The sequence below is a fragment of the Acanthaster planci genome, linkage group LG11 (assembly GCF_054643075.1).
Source record: "Acanthaster planci isolate LZ-2023a linkage group LG11, COTS_SCS, whole genome shotgun sequence".
Classification (NCBI taxonomy): Eukaryota; Metazoa; Echinodermata; class Asteroidea; order Valvatida; family Acanthasteridae; genus Acanthaster; species Acanthaster planci.
The window spans coordinates 14832761-14851468 of NC_141787.1; the positions used below are offsets into that span (position 1 = coordinate 14832761).

General features: G+C 43.2%; 1 protein-coding gene across 2 annotated transcripts; it reads left to right on the forward strand.

The window, feature by feature from the left end:
* The first annotated feature begins 1042 nt into the window (after positions 1-1042).
* On the forward strand, positions 1043-18595 carry LOC110976365 (uncharacterized). Of its 2 annotated transcripts, XM_022229561.2 has the most exons (8): positions 1043-1135; positions 5291-5474; positions 6122-6304; positions 7365-7477; positions 8119-8316; positions 8979-9093; positions 10185-10289; positions 11572-18595. In XM_022229561.2, the coding sequence occupies exons 1-8, from the start codon at positions 1103-1105 to the stop codon at positions 14544-14546; spliced, it is 3906 nt and encodes a 1301-aa protein (XP_022085253.2). In that variant the 5' UTR covers positions 1043-1102; the 3' UTR covers positions 14547-18595. The 2 variants fall into 2 exon arrangements, with proteins under 2 accessions (XP_022085253.2, XP_022085254.2); XM_022229562.2 differs by lacking the exon at positions 10185-10289.
* Positions 18596-18708: the final 113 nt, after the last annotated feature.

The following is an 18708-nucleotide window of genomic DNA, read 5'->3' on the forward strand; positions in this document are numbered from 1 at the left end:
GATCTGCATGTAAGGGCCTACATTGTGTATTTGGTATAGAGGCCAAATTGTCAATCATTTGGGGGACGTTTTGGGGTATATAAAAGGTAATGTGGGCCCATACCCCCATCTAAGAGGCTGTAATCTGTACTTACCACTGAAAATACTTTACTCCCTAAATGGTGGCACAAAGTCGGATTTCCAGCACCTTTAACTAACTTTAGTAAAACTTTAATAGAGTAACTTAGTAGAGCTAACTTTAAGAAAACATGAAGCTCGATTGATGATTTTTTTTCAGATTAAATGTGAGCTCAGGGTGCATATTCCTTCCAAAATATGGAATAAACGACAAAAATTTCTCAAAACTGTCTGGTTGTTTTGCTTCCAAATATGAGTTCATGTTATGATCATTAGCAGAACAAGATTCCATGCCTTTTTTATCATCTGTGATATTATTTTCTACAGCTAGCTGTTGGGTTAAAAAACACAACCGCCAACGATATCTTTACATACCGGCTTCACTGAATAGGTGCTACACTGAATAGGCCTTACACTGGAGAAAAATCGAAACCGAAACAACCAAGAACTATAAGCTCGGTGATTAAAATCCAATCAATAGCAACTTTTGTAATGAATCAGGTCCCATAGAAATCCGACAACAAACAGTTTGAAGTCCATCACCAAAAGAAACACACCCTTAAAAGATGGTGTCCCCCCCCGTATGATGCTGGTTCCCCCTCCCCCCCTCGGTAATATTTGGGCCACTGTTCCAGTATAGTCCCTGGAGGCCCGTTCGGAGGTTCCGAAAAAGCACAAGTTACGAGGTCATCCATCCATCTATCCAACCACAGAGAATAATTAAGAAAAAACGACATACCATTCCATACGAATTATCGATTTACAATACACCCCTGACGTCATCATCTCTGACGTCATCATGAACAAAATTGCCTCTACACCATTGATCCCTGTGTTCCAAAACAAGGCCAAGGTCAACGAACTCACTTCCGTGCGATCCGGAATTGTAAATAGTCTGGTTCCATCGAGTCTATTTCTGCGCCTCGTAATTGGCTGTAGACGTTAGGGAATAATGCTGGGCCGAGTCACATAAACATGATGAGCAATGGCTGACGGCGCGATGGAGGTAATATACAAGGTGGGTATTTTATTTCGTTTTTTTTCGTTGTCTTGGAGTGGTATTTAGCAGTAGAAAGTACATAAATAGTTAGTTACAGCACTAAATATTTATACTACGTTGTCAAATTTGAATTACATATGATTTTGAAGTGTTAAATATGACGGTTTTTGACAGTTCACTGGCACAGTGGCAGTCAGCTAGAGTGTACACTTCCTGTACCACATGTGTTTACTGTACGCTCAGAGCTCCTACTTCGAGAACTGTTAAAGGTTTATACAAACCTTGCAAATAGCTAAGTACAAACTCTCATAAACACATTTTGGCTGTTTTGGTTGTGCCAACTTACTCTTCCATCACAGCTATTTGTGCAGCCAAATTTCATACGTGCCTTCTAAGTTCTTGGCACTTTTGGGGGAAGTTAGATGCGAAACAGGTCAATTCGTACCTTGGACAACTCGTACTTTGGACCATTCGTACCTTGGACAACTCGCACCTTGGCCAACTCGCACCTCCAGTATAGACTACTCGTACCTTCGTGTACGAGACAACTCGTACCTTGGACACAAGTACATGTACATTGGGTAGAGCTTACTGTTGTTGCAGTCATCATGAGCAATAGTTTGATGGAGTGATGTTATCTTTTCATGTACAGTGTACTTCTGAGTTCATAAAGTAATGTCAGCTGTAACTTGTACTTTTTATAAAGTGATGTCCGAAAGTTGAACGGATGTAAAGCTGCGTTTACATTTGGGATAATAAAGTACAAGTTGAACCATTAAATATCACCCCCCCCAAAAAAAAAATCAGGCAATCACACACCAAAAAAATAAAGAAAACTTCTTTTATTAGAAGTTTAAACATTAAATACCACCACCCCTCCCAAAAAAACTCAGGCAATCACATCCCCAAAAATTAAAGAAATGAAATCAAGATTTTTGACTTAAGGTTATAAATTTGTTCACAGAAAAGATTGACCTACACTGCAATTAAATAAAGAAAGCTCACCCATTAAACTAGTAAACATTTATCAGTAAGTACAGACTGGCTCCCCCAAAAAAGAATTAGATGTTTTCCACAAGAAGTTGGATCATTAAGGTTTAAACTATGGCAATCATGTACACCCCTAAAATATAACAGAAATCAAGATTTTGAAATTAAAGTTGTAAACATCAGCGAACAGAAATTCTCATTGCCAGCTAGTGGTTTATGTAGTTAATTCCGGCTCACAGACTCCAGAAAATTTAATGTTGATCTAAGTGTGTCGATCCAAACCTACTAAAAAAAAAAAACAATTTAAATCTTTACAATAAAGACCCAAACTCCAACATTGGACTCAAAACTAGAGTCTCCCACGCCTACGGGGCTGCGTCTCAATGGTCGAGTTGTCCAGAGTCAAGTTGGTAAACTGTCGGGTTGTTTGACATCCATCACTTTAACCGATGGTGCGCTCATGCCCGTGGAAGGATGATATGCAAAAGAAAATCATGGTGGCGCTCTGTATCTCTCCTGGAGATTTATAAAGACGTTTCCTTGATGTGTTTGTCAAATCTTGTCCTTAAACATGTGAACAAGGAAAAGTGAGAAAGTTAAGTGAATTGCAAACCTGAAGGTACGAGACATCTTAACTCACGGTACAAGTTGTCCAAGGTACGAGTTGACTCAAAAGCGTTAGATGGGGAGGTTTATTCACCTTACACCCACATTAAAATGGTGAAATTCATGAGCATTTTGCCCATCCACACTACAGAAAATCCGCAGCATGTACTCTGTGTGATAGCTTAACCAATCGCAACACAGCTCCTATCTTATACTTTTGTTTTTTTGACCCCCCTAAATGAAAGCTGAGCTGTGATTGGTCATTAGAATGGAAGCAAATTGGACAAATTGGTCAAAGCGTAGTCCATGACAAAAACTTGTGTTGTGGAAAGGGATTCCCTGAATTTTTCCTTTCTGCCATGCTTTAAATTTCAAAGTTTGTGAATATCTTTATCCTAAATCTATAAAAAAATGAAAAGAGGATGGCTTGAATTGGAATATGTAATAAAATGGAAGCAGATTTTTGCAGGTACACTTCACCCATCGGGTGGTGCATAAAATGGATCGCTTGTTTGTCATCTAAAACTCATAATACATTGCGAACGTCGAAAAGGTTTATTTCCATGTAATCATTGATTTGTGCAAAATTTAGATTGGTCAACATGGTCAGCTGAAGGGCATATTGATGTCTGCCTCTCATTTTAAAACCCTCCTGTGGTTAAACAGTACAATATGCACGAGTGCCCAACAGTCACTCTCTTGCATGTATTTTCTACATGTAACACAAACATGCACAGGTTCAGTGTGTACCCAGTTGGTTGCCAGCACAAAATGACCCAGGGTCTTTTGTGCAGTCCTCTTCACTGCATTTGGTTTACTGCACAATGATGCACATGAAACAGTGAAGCACAGTTGTTGGGCAGCACAAAAGTGCAATCTGATATTCCTGTGAGGGACTGTTGGTGCAGTGCACAACACAACACAGCTGTGCTTCTTTGAGGTGTTCACCAAGTGACCCAAAGAGTGACTTCAGCATAGGAGGTTTTAATTAAAGGCCAGAAAGTGAAACTGAAAGGAGTAAAAGTAGCACCATGCACCATCAGCTGACCAGCTTGGAAAACCCAGCCCTAAAGTCACGGGGAAATGTGCACTTCGATTAGAGTTGATACAACTTCCTGGACTGTGCTTGCCTGCAGTTTTCACGGAAATATCAAGTAAACACCAGACACAATAGATCAATCATTCCTGATTTTACTTCCCAAAAATATTAAGGGGTCTTACCATTCCAACCTAACCAGTTTCTTATTTTGTGCCTCGTTATCTCCTTCATATTTTGTGTTTGTTTTATTTTTTACATGTGTAGTTGTACGTCTGTTTAGTTTTTTGTGTAGTTCAGTGTATTTTATGTAAATGTATATACAGTTGAACCTCGTTAACCCTAACCCCCAAGGAATATTTGCCATGCTAAATGCTCCAGAATGTACCAAACCTCACATGGGTACCCTGCTAAATGCACCAGAATGCACCAAACCCCACATGGGTACCCTGCTAAATGCACCAGAATGCACCAAACCTCACATGGGTACCCTGCTAAATGCACCAGTATGCACCAAACCTCACATGGGTACCCTGCTAAATGCACCAGAATGCACCAAACCTCACATGGGTACCCTGCTAAATGCACCAGAATGCACCAAACCTCACATGGGTACCCTGCTAAATGCACCAGAATGTACCAAACCCCACATGGGTACCCTGCTAAATGCACCAGAATGCACCAAACCTCACATGGGTACCCTGCTAAATGCACCAGAATGCACCAAACCTCACATGGGTACCCTGCTAAATGCACCAGAATGTACCAAACCCCACATGGGTACCCTGCTAAATGCACCAGTATGCACCAAACCTCACATGGGTACCCTGCTAAATGCACCAGTATGCACCAAACCTCACATGGGTACCCTGCTAAATGCACCAGTATGCACCAAACCTCACATGGGTACCCTGCTAAATGCACCAGTATGCACCAAACCTCACATGGGTACCCTGCTAAATGCACCAGTATGCACTGGTTCATATTGGTGCATTGTGCAGTGAACTAACTTATGTCACTCTCGGTACCACTAGCTACCCTGCTAAATGCACCGGATTGCACCAGTGCATTCTGGTGCACTAGTTGCTAGGGCGTAAACACCAAGCCTGCTAAATGCACCAGAATGCATACCACCAGAAGACTTGTGTTGCCTGCTAAATGCACCAACTTGCAACAACTTTTTATCTCTGGTGCATTTAGCAGGGTTAGGTTTAATAAAAGCACTGTTTATACAAGATTCTGTTTATAGCAAGGAAGATGTTAGATCCCAATCCTTTGTTTTTCATTCTTTTAATTCCTGATAATACAAGGTTTCTGTGATAAGAAGGTAATTTGCCAAGCTCGTAGGACCTCTTATTGACGAGGTTCGACTGTACATTTTTATTTTATTAACAATTCCTGTAACTGGTGGGCAACCGCTGTTGGTGATATAAATAAATAAAATAAATTTTTAAAAACTTCATTGTCATAATCCTCAAACCATGTGCATGTGCCTCCTACGGTAATTTGTTCCAGTGATGCCATTTTGATCTGTTTGCCAGGGGTGGCTCAAGAAAGCCACCTCCGCAGAGAAGAAGAAGAAGAGTTTTCTGAACCGGCAGACCAGCGCTTGGAAGAAAGGTTACTTTGTACTGCTGCGCCGGCATGATCCGGAGGAGGGAGAGGAATGCCCGTTTGTGTCTACGTACGAGAAGGAATCAGTAACAGAATCTGAAACCCCCAAGGGTAAGGGAAAGCAGAAAAAGGGGGGTAAATCTGAGACATCTGGGTCGAGGAAGGAAAGGACGAAAGGTGTGCTTGTCGTGGTTCCGTTATGCCATGTTCAGACTGAGGTGGAGTTTTCTGAAACAGGATTGGTGCCCATCTCGGGGGACTTTCTAGTGTTCGTCTCCGAGGAAGGGTATTTTCCAAGGTTACTTCCCAGAAATGGGGAAAAGTTCAGGAAACTGAACTTGCTCACCAGGGAAGAAAAAAACGCAGTTTTTCTCCCCTGGAGAATGTTGAAGACGAAGGAGAGGAATCGCTGTGTCATCTTCTGACACATGTCGATCAGCACTGTTGCCAAAGCATGCAGGTTTCTTTTTGTTGTAATGGCTAGGTGTTTTTTCATGATTTCTAGACACGCCTCACAATGTGCATGTAGTAACCAGCTTTTGAACAATTCAATAAGCCAGATTTAACTACCTCCCAATTTTTTAAAGTTTTAAATGCCTGTCAAGTCAGTGCTCTACAGTGCAAAAAGCATTCGATATTCAAGATATCCACTTGTAGCTGAGCCAAGAATTCCACCCATAGACATGATGTTGTGTTCTAGATCTTTCGAGTATAATTTGTCAGCGATGATGTTTCTACAGTTGTTTTTTTTTCCACAGCTTCGCTGAAACTCTGGCCTCACTACCGCGTGGACAAGAAACACGATGAGGCAGGCAAGCTCTTCATCTTTGAGGTGCGCACTCCACAGGACAGCCTGAGGCTGATGGCGGACTCCGAGGCCGTCATGGACCTCTGGGTCTTCTACCTGCAGATCCAGACCAAACTCAGACACGAGTTCCCAGGTAGACAGGCAGATTTGCCGCCTTTCAGGTAGACAGGCAGATTTGCCGCCCTTCAGGTAGACAGGCAGATTTGCCGCCCTTCAGGTAGACAGACAGATTTGCCGCCTTTCAGTTTTTCGGTTTTCTTTTCTCAGGAAGATCTAGTGACTCTCATGTACTTTTCATTTGTTTAAGATAAGATTATCTCATCCTTCTACACTGAAACTGCGTTTGATGAGCTTCTGTTGGCATAGATTGGAGACCTACATGTCAAGAGTTGTAACGAGTCACTACCTTTTGTGACTCGAGTCGAGTTGAGTTATATATAACGGTTTGCCCGTACGCAACGTATATTAGTAAGCACTGTATGCTCAGTACATCTAATACAAAATACATCTTGAAAATCGAGTTGAGTTATTGCAACGATGTGACTCAAGTTGAGTCATTAGGCAAAAAGTCGAGTTGAGTCAAGTGTTTAGTTTGAGTCAATTCAAGTCACCAATATTTGAACACAATACAGTACATGAAAACGAGACGGAAGTCTTTTTTGGCATTTTGAATTTACCTCTTGGTTTCTACATCGTGTTCATATCACATCTTACCCTTGATAAAAATAGCACATGATATGAACTTTATAAACTGGCACTGTAAGTTAGTGCAAATATTTTTTCCGAAAAGAAGTTGGCTTTATTTTTTGGACTCGAGTCTCATGAGTTATTACGACTCCGCTGTATGTAAGGTCATTTATACAGGTGAAAAGGATGGAGGATTGCTATTGATTTTCAATGTGCAAGGGCTCTTATAAAGGTCTTCACCTCGAATGGTGTTCTTACAACTTTGATTCAGGATTCAGTTCAACAGAGCTGGTCACTTTTTTGTTTCGAAAGCTCATTCAGATGATTTACACCTTGAGTTTTTTTTTGGGGGGGGGTAATTACAGCAAGGCGTAGTTCCCCAACCCCTGGTAAGCGACACCTATGGGTGTTATGTAGCAACAGAGAGGGCTGTCGGCCTAACTTGCACAAGAAGAAGACTCTGCCCCGTTATTCACTTTCCTCCACGCCCCGTGTTTGCATTCAAGGTTACTGCTTCGAGGTGACACCAGACGAGTCGGATCCGATGAGACGAATAGGCGCCAAGGGGTCAAAATGCCTGCTGCACGTCTCCAAGTGGGGCTTGACGTTAGCTCTCAAGGTAGGTCCTACCTAGTTGCTCCTTACCTCTTTGATATACTGCCAGACTCATGAACAGATGAGTTCGGACAGAGTGTCCAAAGGACATGTAACGCTCGAAGCCCAAGAAGCAAATCCTGTTGGACTTTTTTTCTCCGTTTTCTGTGCTTGTTATATAAACTGTGAGAGTGTGTTCTCACATGACCTTGGTTTGTATCTGATCAGAAGCTGATAAGGACAGAATGAAATTAATGTTGGAACCTTTTGACGGACTCCTTTTTCGGCCTGATTTCATGAGCTCTCTCCATGTTACGCATACATTAAGAGGCTCTGGCATACTGCTTTCAACCAGTCAACCAGCACTTTCAACCATTGAGCTGTCCCACATACTTGGAAGCCTTCAACAGGGGCCAAATTCAATCATTACCAGGAAAATGGACTTGTCAGGTTCTGTTGTCTTGGCTGAAATCTCCTTGGGAAAAAATACACTTCTATCAACTTCAACCAACAGACCTGACGTGTTGTCCTGGCACTTGAATGCCAAACTACTATATGCCATTAGCTTTTTTCTGTTCTCTCCGTTGATTCTGAAGCCCTGAAGCATCATTTTTTTGCAACTTAAACCTCATTTTTTGGTGGGGTGGCATTTTCGTTTGCCTGCAGCGCACCCGGTCCGTGCTTGCTCAGTGGCCCCTGAAGAGCATCCGCATCTTTGAGAGCTCGGAGACGGGGGCATTCTCCTTCGAGGCGGGCCGCAGCGCGCCCATGGGGGAGGCCCGCTACCTCTTTGCCACCAACCCCGGTGAAGACGGGCGGATGTACGACCTCCTGGATGCATTCACCACCGAGATGCAAGAACAGGTCGGTGTGGTTTGGGGGGGCCGCTTAGGATAGCGTCACCAAGCCTGTTGTGGAGAACCATTATAACAGGGTCCTTGGGACTTTACAAATGACATATGCCTTGTATTACTAGAAATAGAAAGCAAAAGGAAAACTAAGACTTGGGACCTACTGTTGTCCTTGTTTATAAACATGACTTTGTGTAACTCGTGGTTTACATTCAAAATGGCATGAACCATATTTCGTACTTAATAGCAGTGTTATATAGAGGTTATGCACGGCAGCCATCTTCCTGGTCAGTGCTTTTGTTTATGGGGGATATTCACGAAAGCTCTGCTTATGTGTATCCCTAAGGAACAAAAACACTGACCGGGAATATGGCTGCTGTGTACAACCTCTATACTCTAGTCACTAAAGTCCTTGTATGTTCGTCATAATCCCAGTACAAGTCATCCGAGTCAAGTCCTCACACGTAACTCACAAGTCCTGAATAAGTCAATCTGAAGTCAACCATATTTCCACCACTTGTATTAAGCATTTTTTGGAAGTATTTTCAAACAATACTTCCAAATAAACCTTAGACAATTCTGAAGTTTTGAGGATATGTGTTTATTAAGTAAATTTAAGGCACGTTCAGCATCATCTCTGTTCTCATTTTGACCAACGCCCTGTTTTCACGACAGAGGAACGACGGGTCAATCGACCCCAGCCAGCCGGCGACAGAGGAAGAAGTGATCAAGGAATACGAGCGGCTGCGGTTGGCCACGTTTGGTCTCCTGGGTCAGAGGTCAGCATCAGGTCAGTACCGAAACACGGCTTTGGTCATCTCTGGCTTCAACCTTTTCTGGCTTTGCTTTATTCAAGTTCGTTAATATGAAGCGGAGAGGTATCAAAAGTGCAAAGCATTTGTGGTTTTCAAGTTCCACCCGCATGCTCAACAGCTTCCTCCGCAAGCTCACGTGATCACCTCTGTGCTTCACGATTCTTCGGTTACCATTGTGCACTTTGAAAAAATTCAACCAGGTGAAAGCACTTAATTCATGTTCAATAGACTGCCTCATTTCACAACATCATGAAATCCTAAATAAGTTTCAAATGAAGGTTCTTTGGTTTTTTACGATACTTTGGGAATCAAGTGGATTTATTTAACCTCATGCATCACTGTGGTACTCTTGTCTCTAGCCTGAAAATCACCTGCTCATAACGGTTGAGACTGTGTGCACTTTACATGGTCTTGGGATCCCTGGATCATGGCAAAAGTTAGGCTTTATTGCTCAATGTGCACATTTTGGAGCATCTGCAAAACTTGTCTGCTTTTCACCATCGCTTTGAAAGAAACTTGCAATTCCAAAATTGAAAGAAACCTGAAAAAGGGCTGTATCTCACCTGATTGCTTTGTGCCTTAATAAAACCATCTCTGCTTGGCATAAGCCCAAATAAATCCTGTTCAAAATTAGTTGTTTGCAGTGAGCAAAAATTAGGGAAAGACCTAATGCTTGAGGCTCCGTGCATGTGCCCAGCTACATCCCGAGCCGTGAAAATGTAGTGTTGCACAATTTCAGCACTCTTTCAGTAATGTGCACCGTTACCATGTGTGAACCAGTGTCCTCACACGATCTGTCCTCGCTCGCTTCTTGGATGTGGATCCCGCAGTGCCCTCTGTGGTTCATGCATGGAACCCACTAAGAACGCTGCCCAAAATAACTTCAACAGTGGAACAAGAAGTGCCAGAAATGCAAAAGAAATCGGGGAGTTTCACAGCAATCAGGGCACTTCACCTCTTCAACTGCTCCATTTCACCTCTTGCTGTGGTCATTAACACATATCTTCCCTTCCCCCTCCCTTGCTGCCCCTTCCCTGACCCGTTTCTGACACCCCTCCTGAACCAGTTCGGAGCACAGGGACGCCCTCAGCCAGCATGGCTGTCCCCGTTCCTGTGCCCCAGAGCCGAGGGCCCACCACGGGGTACGATCACCTGCACAGAGGACAAGAAGGTTTGTGTCAAGTCGCACTGTCCGTCAGTGAGCCAGTTGGGTATTTCAGAAAGGCGAGGTCATCTAAGAACAAAGCCTGCATGCGAATTTGCGTATGACTATGCCGCTAGGACAGATACTGTGCGTGTGCAGTATATCGCTATTCCCAAATAACCTCGGACGCCGTTCACTTTGGCATAGGCTGTTGGAATACCGAACTGGCTTACGGGATACATATATTTCAAAATCCTATAGTACGAGAGGCTTTGGATACTTGGTGGTAGTGAACATACCGGTCCCACGGGACTGGTCCTCTATCGTTTGTGTTGCATTTGAACTAACGTGGGCATGCTCAAAATGGTGCAGTTAATAGTAGACCTGCTAGTGAGATAGGTGTGTTTGGCGCCACCAAGTGTCTCAAAAGTCTCCCATTGTTTGGAGCTACCTCGAACTTCTAGAGAAAAGTATTCACAAAACGTAAGGTTTGAGTAATGAAATGAAGAACTGAAGATTGACAAATTTTAAAGAGTAAAGAACTGATTGGTGCAAAACACCCTGAAAGATTAGTCTGTGTGTGATAGAAAGATCCATCACGTTCTGCATTTTCGGACAATCGTCCGATGGTCAGCTTTTACTAGCACCAGATCCAATGCCAGATTGGTTCAGGAACATGAGTGTGGCATAAGTTTGTCATGGTCTTTATTGGTTAATTAATTAGACTCAGCCACCTTCCACTTCCATATAACTGTGTGGGTGTCGGGAGTGTATTTGAACAACCCACTTTGACAGTTTTGAGAGGCTTTCAAAACTAACAGGCATCTCCGGAACCGACTCAATGGGTTTTGAGAACTAGCTAACATGGCTTGTTGCAAATAACTAACTCATGATGATACTCAAGTGATTGAAACTGACAACCATCTCCGGTAATGACTCAATGAGTTTTGAAAACTAGCTAACATGGCTTGTTGCAAATAACTAACTCATGATGATGCTCAAGGTAGTACTGCTTTGCATGTTATTGCATTGCCTGGAAACATGTTACGTGCACTTAACCCAAAAAAGACGTTTAGGTAAAAGTACACTACTTGAAAAGAGAAATTGACATTGATGTGAAAAACTTAAGGTGAATAAACAGATTTAGAAATATTTGTCCATGAACTAATGAATTTTTTGTAACGTATACGTTTTTCCAAATGAGATTTTAAGTTGTTTCATAGGGCATTTCTAGAATGGAGAAAATTGTAGTTTGTTCGAAGCATTTGAATATTGCAGTGTTTTGTTGTAATGTCTTTTTTTTCTTCAGAAATTGCACGACAGCATTCAGAGAGGTTACCTGGTGCAGGACCCACTCAGACCCAAGGCATCCCCATCCGTGCCAGCCCCACCAGGTCGACTGGTCCCCCTCTCCCCCCACGCCAACAGGGGCTGAAGAGCCCGCCCTCAAGCTTTAAGCGCTCCTACTCAGAGCGAGGGCACAGCTTGGAGAAGTACGGCCGAAGCCTGGAAAGGCAGCGTGACCTCCCTCTCTCCCCAGGTGAGGACCCGTACACCACCATGAACTCCTCCAGCCCGTTGAGCAGAGGGTCCAGAGGTCACAGGTCATTCACCGAGGCCGACATGCTGCAGTTGGCCCGGAGTGGCGAGAGTTTCGGGAACATCCTCACGGGGGATCAATTCCGGCACCTGCTGAGGAGCAACTCCAGCAAGGGCACATCCGAGTATGAAGCCATGGCGCTTCGGCTCGGCCACAACCCCTATCAAAATTCGGGCATGTCCTTGCTGCCCAACAGCTACGAGAACACACCCCTCATCAGCCCGAGCCCTGGGGATGGCGTTTTCCCGGGCTTACCGAACATGGGATTTGTCAGCTCCCCACATAGCCTTGAGCCAGGGCCCCTGGTTCCTCCCAGGAAATACCAGCCGCCTGGCAGGACCTCCACAACGGCTGAGGTACAGGCCGACTTCCGCGGCCAACATCAGCCAATCAGACACACTTACTTCCAGCACATGATAAACAAACATGGAGCGGGGGCACGGAGTCCCACCTCAGCGTACATGTCGCCCCCTAGGCATGCAGGCGCCAGGAAGAGGCTTCCTTCCGATCTGCCAGGGTACTCCTCTGTCAAAGACGGGACGCTTGGATCGCACCAGTACCAGGAGGTCTTTCTGTTCAACAGTCCCCGGGGAACCCTTCGCCGATCCATGTCTGCGGATCGCTTGTTCAGGTTCAGGAATTCTTCGGTCAGCAGCTGCTCATCGTCGGCTCTCTCCGTAGTCTCGCCCCTCATTGGAGCCTTGGACTTATCCACGTACAACGCCCGGTCATCCAAGGTCCCCAGCTGGGTGAGTTTTCGTCAGCTACCATCCCCGCCTCCTCCAGGCACTCACGCCCCAGATTTCAACACCTACTGCGGGTCCCCCCATGCACCCTTCCCGCCTTTCACAGATTTTGGTGCTTTTGCCACCGGCCAGACCCCTTACAGTGATATCAAGGGCAACCGGAATTCTTTCAACAACAACAACCAAAGACAATCTGTTGGGTCAGGGAGCCAAGCAGAAGCCCACATGCGGGCAGCTCCCATTGTGGGCAGTGAAGGGAAATCCAAGGAGAACATGGCTCCGAGAGATGCAACGGAGGAGGTAGGCTACCTTGAGCCAGTTTTCAAAATGAAAAGATCTCGATCAGAAGCTGACATTCTAGATGTTGACGGCTCTGAGGATGCAGTGACGGAAAGGAAGAAACCCCAACACCGATCCCGCAGCAAATCCAAGGGATTTTTTGCAACCCTGCGGAAGAGAACTAACTCCAGCTCCAATGTTTCTAAAGAAGGAGCCTTTTCTCTTTCTGGGGGAAACGCAGCAAAGGAGAAGCCTTCCAAATCAGCAATATCCCAGATGAAACGCTCCCAGTCTAATCCAGACCTCCTCGACGACAAGCCCAAATTCCCATCCCAATTGTACAAGCCGCAGGGTTACAATGTGGCTGCTGTCAAGCCTGCCAGCCACTCCACGAATCTCGCACCTGTCACCCGCCGGAAGAAGTTTGATTTCTCCCTGAAGCTCTTCCGTCAGAACAGCAAACCCTCTGAAGAGGAAGGTGTTGGAAGCGACGGTAGAGGCAGCGATGGTGAGAGCAAGTCACAGCGACGGAGCAGCAAGTCATCCCTCTCAGAGGCCAAGTACTCACCTACATCACAAGCCCAATCGGTCGAGAACGCCCCAATCTCACTGGGTGTGAAGGGAATCGTCGCATCTGAAAAGGCGATATCGTTTCGGAAAGCCAGCCCCTCTGGTCCAATTCAGAAGCAGTCACCCAGTCCAACAGCAAAGCCCGCAGTAGCTTCAAAGCCTGGTGCGGCATCCCACTCAACCCCCATGAATATTGTGGCTCCGAGGTTGCACTCACCGAGTCCTGGTGAGACATTTGCTGTGTTGCCCACTGAGAAAGCTGCCCGGGATAGACTCAAAGAGGTGGCTAACAGACCTCTGCCAAGTCCTCCCAAAAGTAGTATGCAGGCACCCAAAGATGCTTCCAATCGATCTGCAGTAAGGCGATTCGCCCCTGGCATGAACCGACACCACAACGGCTTGGACATCGAGCAAGGCACGCCCCTTAAGAAGTCACATCGGGCCAAGAAATCTGCTCCCCCTCCACCTCCCCGCGATCCAAACACATCCCTGGACAGCATCTCGTTGAAGTCCTCCCGCACGAACTCTGATGCCTCCGACTTTGAGACCACCGCAGTAACGAGGCAAATTTTGTCAGAAACCGGCAAGTCCCTGTCCGCTGCAGGATCCGAGAGGAGAGTGTCTGTCGACGGCACGTCACACCAGTCTTCGCGCCCCTGCTCAGATGGGTCCCAGTATGAGAACTCTGACTTTGAATCCATGCCCATGCAGATTGGCACACCACCAGGAAGCTTCTCAGAAAGGAACTCAGGCATTTCCCTGGACGCTGGTAGACTCGGCGTATCCCCCTCATTTGCCGAGGTAGACAGGAGAGCGTCTTTCGGTCACATTTCGCTCCGGTCCTCCCGTTCCAACTCAAATGCATCTCAGTACGAGAACACCGACTTTGGCTCCATGTCGGCTGAAAACGGGACACCCCCTACCCACAGCATTGGCAGTGGAAGTCTTTCCAGGAGAAATTCAGCCATTTCAGTGGAGGGTCGCAGAGTAGGCAAGTCATCCTCTTTTTCGGAAGCAGACAGAAGGTCAGTCGGAAGTGTTTCACTTCGATCTTCAAATGGCTCTCAGTATGAGAACACGCATATCTAATCAGTTTGTACTGCAACAAATTAGAAACTTGCTCTTGTAAGGAGGATTGAGGACTGTTAGGTTTAATGTTGGTTTTTTTCGATTCACGTGCATACTTTTTAATAAAGTCTAGTGAGAGTAACATCATGGCCAATTTGTGGCAGGACTTAATCCATGCATCCTATCTCTCACATGTAGCTTTCCAATCCAAAATGCAACAGGGTCTCTCAATGTGGCATGGACCATTTTGAAACTCCGATTGTTGAGTCTGAACTTCTTATAAGAATCATATTACTCACAACATGCACACCATTTATTTCCTCAACGCTGGCGTTATCTTAAAAACTGATGCTTGTGGCACATTTAGATGTGCCTTCCATCGAGCATCCATTTTTGTTGTTGTAAAGCTAGAAAAATTTCATGTTTCGACCGGGAAAATAAGAGATTCAGTCTGTTGTGTCCTCACACTGACTCGGAAAGAAAACAACAGTAACTTTCACACGGACAAACTAGATCCTCTGGCACAGATGAGTGCGGTGCAAGGTTATTGCTGCAAACTGTCCTGCTTATGGACAGCCAGTTAACCCATGGTAACAATGCAGTGAATGAATCTCTGAATTGTGACAAAACAATGTGTAGTAATTAATAATACATGAATTTTAATTTTCTTGCACCTTTATGTTTTAATCTAAATCAAACTTTTTTGCTGATACATGTATATGAATATTTTTTTTTCAGATTTCCTGTCTATCTTGCCCTCTAAGTTTTTGGAATTTAGCTGCTTTGAAACATTCAATTTTTGGTTTGGTTTGATCAAAAATAAATCTTTTCCAGTTAAACAACTGTAATATTCTGTGAAATCAACATTGTACTGCAGCCTTGCAACGGTAGGCCTATTGGCGTCCATAGTTAATTCCACGGTTCTCATTTCCGACCGACCCTTATTTTTGGCTTCAACCAAGGATGAAACAGCTTTTATCTCACTGACCTTGGTAGGAATTTCCAACCAAGAAAAAATTGAGAAAAATGATAATTTCAAGAATGTTCATTGAGAAAGCATTTTTTGCCCCATTTTTTCCAACAGACCAACCCTTCTCCAAAGTAGAAAAATTATGAGGACCATTTGAATAAAAAATGGACCCCTTATTAAGAAAAAGCTGCCGCCTGAAATTAATAAAATGTAACCTTGCATTCTAAATGCTATTAAAAATTTTTATCAGGCTTATACTGGCTTATACTGAACTTGTAGAATTTTACATTGACAATTTTGCATTACAAATGGAATCTGATCTTTTACACCAACGATTTAAAGATGCACATTAGGTTAATGTGGGAAATGTCGGCATGAAGTGGAGAGGAGATTACCAACCAGTAATATTCTGTATATTTGCGAGGGTTTACAATAATATCCATTTCTGTCTTTTTTAAAAATCATAAAGGCATTGTGAATTTTTTTGCTCAGAAATTTGGTGGCATGAATACCCTGAAATCACTGCACACATCTTAATCTATAAAAGCCATATGACTAAGGTAACTATTGTACTTAATCAAGATGTTAGTTTAACATGCAAACTCTGTGTTCCTTAGTTAACAGTGTGAGACCTATGTACATACCAGTCTCTAGTATAGAAGTGTGCTTGTAAAATTACATATAATTTCACTGCAAAAGATAAATCCCCACCGCCAACAAAAAAGTGTGTTCAAATACAAAGTTGTTAATACATGCTGCTAAGGGTGTGGCTGGATGTGGCATGGATCACATTACACTGGGAGGGTGTTACACCCCAACTGTGGCCACGGCCCAAGTGAGTTGGGCTGGTCCCAAGTATAGTTGGGCTTGTATCTTTTGTCCTCCAAATTTTGCTGTTGCTTCCAACAGCAAAATTATATCTATATAACCTCAAAATACACGTTCTTTTGTTTCTCATCAGCGAACAGGAGGGTAAACCAATGTCGTACCCCCACCCCCGGGATATGTAACCCATCCCCCCGGGATTTATGCCCATGTAAAGTTTATCCAACCTATATGTGATTTGTTACAGTCGCATTGCTGATCTCAATTTTTTTTTGGTGGTCAAAGTATGCAGTAAAACGAATCTGAATCCATTAAGGTTTGCCTTTTTAAAATTCCAAAGTTTTAAGCCTCTTGATCATCAGCTGGCAAAACTGTTACCTAAAAGAAAGATCATTTGATCACAAAACGCATAATAACATCAAAAGACAATCTTTTAAACGCAGGTTTTGGTATAGATGTTTTTGTACACACAACACCATCATACCCTACATTACGCGGACTTCTTTTGTGTAGAGGTCCACACTATGTATGCCATGCCTGCAGCCTTACACGTGTATTAGATTGACTTTGAGTTAACAGCACCTTAAGAACAACAGATAAGTTTAATTGCTTTATTTGTATCCAGTATTCACAGGGTTTGTCTTACCCGTTTTTTTACTTCTACTAACCGTTATATATATGTACTCGATTTTAAGCTTATTTTTGCAAAAGTACTGCTGAGATTTTGTACTGTGAAACTATTAGAAATGTTACATTGGCACATTCTATTTCACTTTGCAGTGTAGTAGTCGAGTACTTTCCGAGTACCGACGTTTTCCGCAAAATACTGAACTGGGTAAGAGGGAATAAAGCCAGAGTGCACAGGCATTTGATGGTAAATGTGCAAAGGTAAGATTACAAAATAAATGTCAGACTTCAGACACTCCCAGTTGTGTCAAATTTAAGTTTTAAGGAGAAAAGTACTCAGAAAGTACTCAGCCGAGTACTTTCCGAGTACTTTTGTCCTAAAAACTTAATCTTAATCAAACAGTGATGGTCTGAAGTCATTATGTTGCTTTGTAATCTTACCTTTATGCATGTACAATCAAATGCCGATGTACTTAACCGTTGTTCCCTCATAACTAGTTAAATATTTGGTAGAGAACTTGGTTCTCCAAAAGTACTCGACTACATCACTGTCACTTTGTACAGTTCTGCAATAATATATACTCTGATTTATTTATGGTAAGTGTTGCTAATATCTGAGTGAGAGGACGTGATTCACGTTTCGTGGAATCGAGTGTCACAGTATTTGTATTTGCTCTCTTTTTTCAACTTTTTTGCATAACTCAAAGAGCCTGCTTGGGTTCTGTTGTCTCACTTATGCATAGAAATGGATGTAAACTACTGAGACTTTTGATAACCAAATAAACAACACATTTAAATTTTCGTTTTTGATATCTTCCACAATGTACATGTATTAAGTTAAACTAGTTTTCGAAATTTTAATGCAATTATAGACACGAAACAATTTTTTTTACTGTGGTCTATTTAGTAGGGTGCAATCACACACATACATAATGCTGTTAAGAATGTTTGTAACAATCATATATAGTTCTTGGCTTAATAACGAAAAAATTATTGCAATTTTAATTAGTTTTGTTTACTCGGTACCATGTAGACAAAATCAATTATTTTCTTACTTGTTATAATTCCATGTTGTAGTTTTTATGTCAACACCAAATCTTTGGTCCCCAACAATGCAAGATTAAGTACTTGCATGGTGAGCGGCGGTTTTGTTTTAAAAAAAATTGTCACATTTTTGTTTGAAATGTATAAGATGCTCTTATATATTCCAGTCAATAGTCTAATATTTTAATTTTGTTGTGTGCACTGATGTATCTTATCGTTAAAATCGTTACATACTTCATCACTGGAGAAAAGAGTTTACGTGCTAACAGCTTCACTAAACTTCAGTGTGATTGCCAATCTTTTTTCTGCGATTTGTCAGTCTTTGTCAATGATTTGGCGATAATTCTGCCAACAACCAATTGCATTTTTGAAACGGGATCATGGCTAAAAGTGCCACTCTACTAGTTGGTACTAAGCTCACTGTATGAAAACAGAATTGTCTCATTATTTCGAATGATCATCCGTATGCCTTGGAAACAGTCCTCTTTTTTCTAAAAGTAAGAAATTGTGGGTGCCCCATGACTCATGTTTTAAGGGCCTACTAATGTGTAGAGTATCGAATTAGCCGCGGGAATAAATTGCACAAGAAACGGCTTGAAACGAAGTGCACTGTACTGTGGTGAAACTGTCAGTTTTGTTTCTTGGTGTTTGTGAAAGAATCCATACCTCCCCCCCCCCCCAAAAAAATCAGCCTCTCAATACTTTGCTCACGTAGAA

What these genes read in the sequence shown, in the direction of transcription:
- LOC110976365 (XM_022229561.2), top strand. Translation starts at nt 1,103, where the DNA reads ATGGCTGACGGCGCGATGGAGGTAATATACAAG. An exon ending in AGAATCTGAAACCCCCAAGG is followed by an intron (nt 5,475 to 6,121) that starts GTAAGGGAAAGC and finishes TTTTTTCCACAG; the next exon opens with CTTCGCTGAAACTCTGGCCT. An exon ending in GCTTGACGTTAGCTCTCAAG is followed by an intron (nt 7,478 to 8,118) that starts GTAGGTCCTACC and finishes GTTTGCCTGCAG; the next exon opens with CGCACCCGGTCCGTGCTTGC.